This window comes from Lactuca virosa, chromosome 7 (genome assembly GCF_052849685.1).
Source record: "Lactuca virosa cultivar CGN04683 chromosome 7, Lactuca_virosa_CGN04683_v6, whole genome shotgun sequence".
Taxonomy (NCBI): domain Eukaryota; kingdom Viridiplantae; phylum Streptophyta; class Magnoliopsida; order Asterales; family Asteraceae; genus Lactuca; species Lactuca virosa.
Genome location: NC_136432.1, coordinates 6,894,330 through 6,905,415, shown reverse-complemented (window position 1 = coordinate 6,905,415; position 11,086 = coordinate 6,894,330). Strand labels below are relative to the sequence as shown.

At 35.2% G+C, this 11,086-nt stretch overlaps 1 protein-coding gene across 1 annotated transcript; it reads right to left on the bottom strand.

Annotated features, from left to right (window-relative positions):
* Positions 1-7,662: 7,662 nt before the first annotated feature.
* Positions 7,663-10,701, bottom strand: ORC5 (origin recognition complex protein 5). The gene is made up of 4 exons (XM_079058716.1): positions 9,711-10,701; positions 9,216-9,608; positions 7,906-8,209; positions 7,663-7,815 (listed from the first exon to the last, which is right to left on the bottom strand). Exons 1-4 carry the CDS (start codon positions 10,526-10,528, stop codon positions 7,765-7,767), a joined length of 1,566 nt encoding a protein of 521 aa, XP_078914842.1. The 5' UTR covers positions 10,529-10,701; the 3' UTR covers positions 7,663-7,764.
* Between the last annotated feature and the right edge of the window lie 385 nt (positions 10,702-11,086).

Sequence of the window (11,086 nt, the reverse complement as noted above, 5' to 3'; positions counted from 1 at the left end):
GTCCAGAAGACAACTTGTAGGACTCGCTATGGGCACTATGAGTTCGTGGTGATGTCGTTTGGGCTCACCAATGCTCCAGCCACATTCATGGACCTCATGAACCGAGTGTGCAGACCGATGCTGGATCGGTCTGTAATAGTTTTCATTGATGATATCTTGGTCTATTCCAAGACCCAGGAGCAGCATGAGGAGCACCTGAGGGAGGTGCTGGAGACACTGAGGAATGAGAGACTTTTCGTGAAGTTCTCAAAGTGTAAGTTTTAGTTGCACGAGGTGCAGTTTCTTGGGCATCTCGTCAACCAGAAGGGTATTCTGGTCGATCCGGCCAAGATAGAGGTCGTGATGCAGTGGGAGGTTCCGAGGTCTCCAACTGAGATTCGGAGTTTTCTTGGTCTAACAGGTTATTACAGGAGGTTCATCCAGGATTTCTCCAAGATTGTTTTCCCTTTGACCCGACTGAACAAGAAGTCGGTGACATTCCGCTGGGGGCCTGAGTAGCAGGCAGCCTTCGAGACTCTCAGACAGTGGTTATGCGAGGCACCGATTTTGACTCTGCCCGAGGGAGTTGATGACTTCGTGGTTTATTGTGACGCGTCGATTACGGGAATGGGTGTAGTCCTGATGCAGAGGGGTCATGTGATAGCTTACGCGTCGAGGCAGCTGAAGCCTCACGAGGCTAACTATCCAACGCATGATTTATAGTTGGGGGTTGTAGTGTTCGCTCTCAAGATTTGGTGGCATTACCTCTATGGGGTCCGTTGTACCATTTACACGGACCACAAGAGTTTGAGGTACCTCATGGATCAGCCAAATATGAACATGAGGCAGCGTCGGTGGTTAGATGTGGTGAAGGATTATGACTGTGAGATCCTTTACCACCCGGGCAAGGCCAATGTGGTGGCCGAAGCCTTGAGCCGCAAGGCTGTGGCGAATCCGATTAGAGATATATGCTTGAGGATGACAGTGATTACTCCACTGCTGGAGCAGATTAGAGAGGCGCAGGTTGAGGGCCTGAAGGAAGAGTGCTAGAAGTACGAGAGGATTGTAGGCCGGGTGGCCTCGTTTGATTATGATAGCTGAGGGTTATTGACCCTGCATGGGAGGGTATGGGTTCCGTACTGAGGCGGAGTATGGCAGGTTCTGATGGATGAGGCCCATAAGTCGAGGTTCTCCATCCATCCTGGGGCGACGAAGATGTATCGGGATCTTCGCCCTGATTACTGGTGGCCATGCATGAAACGGGACATAGCGTGGTATGTGGAGAGGTGCTTGACCTGCAGGAAGGTCAAGGCTGAGCACCAGAGACCACACGGCAAGATGCAGCCTCTAGACATTCCCGTGTGGAAATGGGAGGATATCACCATGGATTTCATTACCAAGCTTCCCAGGACCACACGTGGAGTAGATTCGATATGGGTCATCGTGGATCGGTTGACCAAGAGCGCTCATTTTATTCCGATCTAGGAAAGCATATCGGCCGAGAAGTTGGCCGAGATATACGTGCGTGAGATAGTGGCACGACATGGAGTGCCTGTCTCGGTGGTGTCAGACCGAGATGTCCGTTTCACTTCCAGATTTTGGAAGCGGTTTCACGAAGAGATGGGTACTCGTCTCCACTTCAGAACCGCTTTCCACCCTCAGACAGACGGACAGAGCGAGAGGATGATACAGACTCTCCACGACATGTTACACGCATGTGTTTTGGATTTCGGTGGCAGTTGGGATACGTATCTTCCGTTAGCGGAATTTTCGTATAACAATAGTTACCACGCCAGCATAGACCGACCTCCGTTCGAGATGCTATACGGGAGGAAGTGTAGGACCCCAATCTGTTGGGGTGAGGTCGGTCAGAGAGTCATGGGAGTACTGAGGTAGTACTCAAGACTACAGAGCGGATCCAGCAGGTTCGGAGCAGGCTCCCGACTGCTCAGAGTTGGCAGAAAGATTCCTTGGGTTAAATGGCTTTTGGTTTTAAACTCTAAGGAAAAAAAGGCGGCTTGGGAATTGGAAGTTTAAAAGCTTTCAACTTGGCTTTGCTTATAAAATGGAGATGGCTTTTTTATAATGAGGAGGATGCGTTATGGGTTAAGGTGATTCAAAATATATATGGTATGCATAGTGGCTTAGGTTCGTCTTCTCTAAAACTGAGGGGAGAGGGTGTGGTCTAACCTTGTGAAAGCCTTTGATAAGTTCGATGCTCTCCAAATATATCCTCATTCAATTTTCATTATATGTCTTGGAAATGGTAAAAATACTCGTTTCTGGAATGACGTTTGGAATGGTAATGAAAAACTCTCTTCTCGGTCCCCTGGACTTTATGCTTTGGAACATGTGAAAGATTGTTGGGTGACAGTTAGATGGACTGAAACAGGTAGGGTTTGGAGTTGGAATCTCCAATTCCGTGATGGTAGGGGCACGACTTCTCAACCCACGTTGTTAATTGAGACTATTTCACATGTTACGTGTGTTGATAGGTCAGACAGCTGGGAGTGGGGTATCGAACCAGTGGAAGGCTTTACTGTTAATAATACTAGAAGATTTATGAATTCCAAAAATTTAGAGGAAGGGGTGCACGAGACGAGATGGTACAAGTTTGTCCCTATTAAACTTAATATTCATCTTTGGAGAACCATCTTGGATAGATTACCTACTCGTAACAATTTGGTGATTAGGGGTATAAATCTCTATTTTGTGTTATTCCCTTTATGTTCTGTTCAGATTGAAGATTATGGACGTGTTTTTGTGGAGTGTGATGTGGTAAAAGAAATATGTAGAAAATTTCTTAAGTGGCTTGACCTTCATTTTCCTTTGTTCACAAATGTCTCGGAGATCATGAAGTAGATTGATAGTATTTCGGTTTTGGGGTTGAAATGAAGGAAGATTGAAGTAACTGTTATCACAACCATTTATGTTTTGGCCGAATAGAAATAGAGAATTCTTCAAGACGAACAACACGAGGAAGAGTCATATTTTTGAAAGTATAGTTATTCATTCTTTTAATTGGTTTACTAGAAGAAATAGCAAAAATTGTATTACTTGGTCTAAGTGGTTGCAAAACCTTCTTCTTTATGAATCTTTGTCATTGGTTTTCCTCTCTAGTTCTTGTTAGTTCTTTTAATAATATGTGATTGTTCAAAAAAAATGTAAGAACAAAAGTTTACATTTTAATATATAAAATCTTTTATTATTTTTTGTTAAAATTTTAGAAAGAAAGTTAAATTAAAAATTAAATTTCACAACGATTTGAACCCGATACTACATTTTGGAAGGTAAACAACATTACTGATTTAACCACATTATTTTTTGTCTTAAATAAATATTGTTTTGAAATATCTTTTCTAGTAATATATTTCAGAAATTTTTTAAATAGTTTTAAAGTAAGCCGTCTAAGAACATCATCTCTAATGGCTACACTATGTTATGACTTAAAACAAGTTACACATCATCATTTATTTAATCTTGACATCTAAATAAATGAATGCTCCAATGGTTAAGGTTATTTACTTAGCTTTTTTCATAAATTTAACTAATTTACCCTCATCTTTCTAAAATGTTTTATAAAACTTCTTCCTTTAATTAGTCTATTTTTAAACACAAACACTATTTTAATATGACTATATAAATACAAATATATCGGTTCATTATTTATGTACGTAAAATACGAAAAAGTATAATGTTATAGTTACAAAAATAAAATAAAAACATTGAAAATATTATATTACCGTCATAAAAATTATATTTATAAATAAGATGTTATTAAATAGTTAATAGGAATAATTAGTTAGTAAAGAAATAAAAAATATTTAAAAATAAATTATAATTAAAGAGGTAAAATGAAATGTGGTTAAAATATAACGGTTAAATGTATAAGTTGTAAAATAAATTGATCACGAATGGTTAAAATAAAAGAACAAAAAAGATATCTACTCTAATGATAATAAGTTGTCAAGTAAAAAAAATACATAGTTATAAAAAAAAAGTTCATGTTGTATATACTCTAAATAATCATCCAGTTTAGAAACTAATATATATTTGACGAAAACCTTTAATCACAAAAGTTGTGAAAATGGATCCTTAGTAATTCATGTATAGCAAAAAATTATGATTTAACGATAAATTATGACAAACTGACCCTTTTTAATATATGATTTAACAAAAACTTCTATAAAAATTGATTAAAATAACTAATTTTAATAAATTAGAGCACAAAGGGAATCGAATTTCTAGTCTTTGAAAGAGATGCACTTCTACAATGTCATCTAAAACGTCTACAATATTAAATTTACATATAAAAGTATTTATACATTACGTAATAGAAATAAATTTGGGCGCCCCTGCTTTTTGCAAGGCTTGGGGCGATCACCCTGCTTGCCTACCCATTTGGCTGGACATGTACTTCACGAAACTCATCGGACGGTAACAGTCTCATAGATCATGCATGCAACTTTTTGAAACAATATCGACGAATCATGTCAAACGTTGAAAAGTTAAACTAAAACTACAGATGAATATAATAAGAACTAAAACTGTAATTTACTCTATTTATAAAAACAATAAAAATTAAAAAGGGTATAGACCGAAATTTATAAATAACAATAATAATAAGTTATAATTACAATACATAGTACATTTAAAATATCTTAGAAAGCCACTCGTTTCTTTTACGTCTAAAGCCAAAACCATATTTCATGCAACAGTCTAAAATTAACTACTATGATCATGTGCATATCAATCCATAGTCCCAAATTAACCCATAAACATATTACTCCATAGTGTCAACAAGCAACCACTTGTTCCATGAAATAAAAAAAGTAATTCACATTCCATGTGCAATGTATAAATATTACCTCATGGTATGTTTGGATGATGGTGTTCTTTCAATTATGAGAAAAAGAGCACAAGCAACAAGAGAAAAACAATAAAGCATATCAATACTACCTCTGGTAAATAATATTCGTATCACATTATCAAAAATCATTATTAAGTTTTCAATTAACGTAACATGGAATTAAATGATATCCACAATAATACACTTTATTGGTTTAGAGCTATTACAAAAGGCCATGTGGCACCATGCATCAATGTTTCTCATTTCCAAGACTCGAATCAATGGACCCAAGAATAAATATGGTGTACGAAATTGGGTTTGAGATCAGTGGACCCAAGAATAAACATGGTGTACAAAATTGGGTTTATGATCGTGCCTGAATCATTCCGTTTTAGTTCACATAAGCTAAATTGGACACGAGCATGGATAAGTCGTTGTAACCGGGCCCATAAAAACCGGCCATGGTTGGTTCACCGAGATAAATCAAATTCAAAACTTACCACTCATAAAAGTTTGGGCTGTTAATAAATCTCATATCATTGCATTCAAAATCAAGAATTGTGGCTGTTAATCTTTCCACCATGCAAGCATGCCCAATTTGTCATAAGGCATGTTTGGATTTATTGGGGGAGCATGTTGTATATTATAGAGAGCTCCCAGGTTTTAAGTACTGGATGATATGGTTATAAATGTTCTCTTTGATGTATTTAACAAGTTGATGTTTCGTTAAAAAAGAAACGTCAGAACTTTTTGACTTTTTGACTAACCTATTGAAAGGAAAATCAACAATTTAACCGGCTGACAATATAATTTTTGGATGGGTTGGAGAAAAACACACATATTTGGATCTTAAATAGATTACCCTTCTTGTAGATTTGAGGAAGGCGAGGCTATTGCAAGTGAAGGTAGGTCACTTGACCCACCTAAAAAAATATTTGTGTTACAAGTAATTAATAAAAAATTTTGTTACCTACCTTAAAATTTATGGATGACCTACCTTAATTTATTTGGCATGGACTATTAGCCCATCTTTTGTATTTCAATGGTACAATTTTTAGTTTATTTCAAATATTGTCCACCATGAATTAACCCAATACCTTTTAAAATTAAAAAAAGAAAAAAGATACAAATTTGATGTGAATTGCTCGTTTGTTTCTAGCAAATTCGCATGACGCAATCAAGCAAATCACAAGGAACAACCAAAGACTGAAGTCACTCCTATCGATCACTCGATTGGGTCGTCTGTTCTCCTCACTCCAGCCACCGGCAGCCTCACATTCACATCAGTTTCGACCCGCAATCCATTGCTTTCTTCTTCACATAAGGTTTTAACTTCGAAGATTCTCAATTGTGAACTTGTGATTGATAATGATTGCCTTCTACGGTTTACCATTCTTCTAATCTTCTTCATACTTATGAACAGATATAATGAAATCAGAAGTCCAAGACATAATCAATTTAATGTTTAATCTCTAATCTTGGCGCCAACAATAGGCTTTGTGTGGTAGGTTTCATCACTTCTTGTGGTATGTTTTAATATGGATTGTCTTTGATTCAATTAATATAATTTCATTTGATTGTTTTTATTTCTCAAATTAATTTAGTGTCATATATTGAAAAAAGTGTTTTAGATAGTATTAGTATGATACGATTGTGGATATATATCAAGATATTAGACCTCTTAGGGTACAATTGTAACAACTTTAATTTTTTTTTCTTATATGACTCGACCCCAGGGCCGGTCCAAAGATATAGTGGGTCCAGAGCGAAAAGAGAAAAATGGGCCCCCAAAGTCATATATATAGTAAAAATTAAATAGAAAATAGAGACATTGTTATAAAATTCACTATTAATATTAAAAAATACAAATATGTCAAAACATTACAAAAAAAACTAATTTAAAGAAAAATATTTCTCATAACATTTTTAGATGAGTTAGTTTTTTCTCTATATAATTATACTATATATACTCTAGAAATTTTGGGCCATTTAAAGGCATGGGCCTTGGGCGACCGCCCGGGTTGCCCACCGTCAGGATCGGGCCTGCTCGACCCATTACTAGTATTTTTTTAGTTATTTCATTTCTATCGGGTTCACCTAAATAGTGATCTACGTAGATTTCTATTCTAAACTCGTCACTGAGAGTGAAGGTTTCACTATGGGACATGATGTTTTAAAAGTGTCATCATACAAGGTCACAAAACATGTATGAAAAATCAACATATATTTATACAATTCACCTTTGATACTTTCAGTATATTTGCACCAGAGGCTATAGAACTTCTCAATAGTCCAATAAATCATGCATAATACTATTATGACCCAGCAGATATAGTTTTTCAAATGAATTTTTTGTCTTCCAGAAAGGATACTGACAAACTTCTTGTCCGTTTTTTGTTTCTCCCCTACCCGTCCACAAAATGTCATTTAGATTACTACTAGGGGACCCCGTGCTTTGTTAAAACTGTTTATTTGAATATTCCAAAATCTTACTAAAATGATTTATTTGGCTTTGAGCAATATTGATCTTTTTTTCCGTAAGAATTAAGTCATATAACCTATTTCGGTTATTAAAAGTTAAAACGTAGACGTCGGCAACATTTATATTGGACTCAAAATAAGTGTTCAAAGTTAAAAAGAAACAGCTATAAATCAACTGTCCAAATTAACATATTGAACCCTAATTCAGGTCAGAATTTTCAACTTTAATTCCAACCAATTTAATTAAACTCGCTCATCATGTTTGACCGGATTAATTAAACAAATTGAAAATCTTATTTACTGCAATATGAACCTCATACTTCTCATACTGATAAAGCAACAAGCACTACAAAGAGATAATTGGTTTTCTTATAAGCTTCAAACTACAAAATATAAAATTTTGTAACATACAATAGTTGACCTTCAAATGTCAAAATCTGACTTTTTCAAATGGACTATTTTCTATATAAGTACTTTGCGAGTGGAAACTTGAGGCTCTTTGCTACCTGCACAACAAAGAGAAAACTAAGACACCCACAAAAAAAGAAACAATTTTTATAAAAAGAATCATAACAATGATAGTTTAAAAATGTTACTTTTAAGGCCAAATCCTCGCTAATTGTTGACCTGTATCGAGTTGACCCTTCCAATGGACAGCTTCCACCTTTGCTTATAAAATTAGCACTGCAAAGACTTGATACTTGTAAAAGTATGTCAGACATAAGACTCTTATCTTCTTCTTCTTCTTCTTCCTCATCTTCTTCTTCAAGTGGATACTCTGAACCTGATGTGATACACTGAAAAATAGCTAACAATCTCTCCAATGGAAATGTTCCAGGGCCTTTCATGAACTGTTCTTCCTCCAAAGCTTCCTTCAATTCCTTTGATTTTTCTGAGCTCCTGTAAATGAAAAGGGTTATTAAGGATTTAGATGTTTGGTATGATGGAATGGAATTAGAAAGGAATAGAGTGAGAAATGTGAAGGAATGGATCATTACATTTTATTGTCACGTTTGGTTGGATGAAAGAAATGGAATGAGTCATTCAGCATGTTGTTTGTTTTTGTTATGTAGAATTGAAAACTAAATGAAATTTAACTGATAAATAAAGAAAAAAAAAACTGTTTTATATAAATAAAGTTTAATCCAGCAAAAAGATATATCGCTTATTAGATTGCATATAAATATATTTCATGTCGTCCAATTTATATCTATATATGTTTCAGATAGTCAAAATTTTCATATGATGGAAAAGAATCACAAAGGAAAGGAATGAGCAATGTAATAAGTCATTCAACAATCAACATGTTGTTTTGTTATTTATGATTAAAAATATAAATGAAGGTAAACTGATAAATAATGAAAAAATATGATTGTATAGAAATAAGCTTTAATCAAATAAAAATATGTGATTAATAAATTGTATATATAACTGTGATGTCATGTGAAAGATATACTACATTGGTGTAAAAAAAATATACTACATGTGTTTCAGATAGTTAAAAAAATAGTTTATATATAACTTCAAAAATTATTTACAATAATAAAAAATTAGATACCATGAAGCTTTAGAATAGAATTATAATCAATAAAAATGTTTTTAGTTATTTTTTGAAAATAACATAAAAATAATAATAATTGAAGATTATATAAGTAAAAGAAGTTTATAATTATAATATATCATTCCATTCCAACAATAAATTAGCAAAAAGAAACACCCCTCCCCGATGGAATGCTCTATTCAATTCCTATGTGGCAACCAAAACATGATTTTTTTTTTCATTATGCCATAATGCTGTAGTCCATTAGGACACTTATCTTATGAAGGGAGATAAAAGTGGAAACAGAGATACAATGAGTTACAATATCACACTATTTAACACCAAAATAATTATCAAACCACTTACTTTCTCTTCTTTTTTTGATTAGCAGGACCTCCAGTCGAATCAAAGAATGATGCATCAAGAGTAGCAGGATTTCTGGAAGCAAGAAATGCAGAAATAACAAGATACTTTGCGGAAGTAGACATATGAAACTCTATCTCATCAATGGAATCAGAAGCTCCAGATTTCTTCTTTTTCATGTTGACCTGAGATGACATGGTTGTGACTCTTAATATCTCATTGATAGCAGGAGCAATATGAGGTTGAAGACAATTCAACAACTTTCTCTTGTTTTCTCCAACAGGATTAACCTCCAAGTCATCTAAAGGCTCACAGAATTTCTTAAATAACGGTGATAAACCAGCCGATAACTCATCAAGCTTTCTAGTTACTCGACAGAAAGGCTTCAACACCAAACTGTTGAACAAGAAAAAAGGCAAACAGAATTATATGTAGGTGTCATAAAAGACTGAGTATATAAAAGGAACAGAAACTCATATAAGAAACTAAGCAACTTACTCAAGAAAAGCTGAGTAGAGTTTTGGGTTTGGCTGGTTTCTCATCAAGATTTGTCTAAGAGCGTCTTCTGTATAATCAGGGAAATAAACAGGTATAGGATCAACAAAACCTGTATCTGAATAGAAGGTATCGAGTGAAGAGCTACTGACAAAAATCAAACCAACATCAGGAACCTTCAAAATATCATGAAGCTTGAACAAAAATGGTAATATGGTAGAACTTTTGTCCCAGTCTCTGACAAGCTCTAAACTATCGAAAATCAAGTAAACCATACTTCCATTGAAGGATCCTCCCGAAGATTTCCCCGAATTACCTTTCAGACTATCTACAACACCCACCAATGCTTCCTTCAAGAGATTAACAAAATCAGCTTGCTTTTCACACTTCTTGGCACTCGAATAGCCATTAATTTCGCTTTTCCTATGGAGCAATAGCTGGTTCAGAATATTTTCAAACAGTTGGCGGGCATTGTAACAGGTCCTACAGCTTGAGTAGACAAATGGCCGGTTTAAGTGACGGAAAACCTGGAGAATCGTACTTGTTTTGCCAGTCGATGCGCCGCCGTAAACAAATATCGGAGATACAGGAGAATCCACCGGACCCAAAAGGCGTACAAGTTCAAAGATTTGGTTTCGTCTTCCGGGTAGACTAGAAATCAAATCATCATAAGTTAGGGGTTCTTCTTCTCCAAACACGAGATCACGAAGCGTAAGGGGTTGAAGTTTGATGGTTGTTGTAGCGCTTTCGATCGCATTTGGGGTGTAAGATGATAATCTCGTTTTTCTTTTTGTAACCTGCGGACTGTCTACTTTGTTCATTCTGAATTCTTCAAAGAAACACGCACAAAGCTTGAATCAAGTGGATATGCGGTCAATTAAGCAAAAATAATAAGGCTGATTGGCTCGATCGTTTGGTTTGGAAAGAAACCCTAATTATGATGAATGGGGATGAGCATTTTCCCGCCAACGAGACGGGATGAAATCTCTAAACTGGTTCGGGTCTTGATCACGTGGTAAAAAACTTGGACCGATGTCATCGGACTTACATAAACCGGTTACCGGTCACAGACCGGCCCTAATGCTTGAAAGAAAGTGAACCATTCGGAGGGAGGCCCAGATTTATTAATTTATTTTATTTTTTGAAATAATAGTAAATATAATATATTTTTCGATTTCTATATATTTGGTCACCTAGTTTTTTTTCATCCATATTTACTTCTTTAACTTGTTAAACTGTACCATTCAGTCTTTATGATCGATTACTTCAGGTTAGCCGGGAAAAATGACTTAATAGGATAATATATTTTTCATTTTGTACACATTTAATCCTTAATATTTTTGTACATATTTAGTCCTTAACATTTTTTTGTTTCAAAT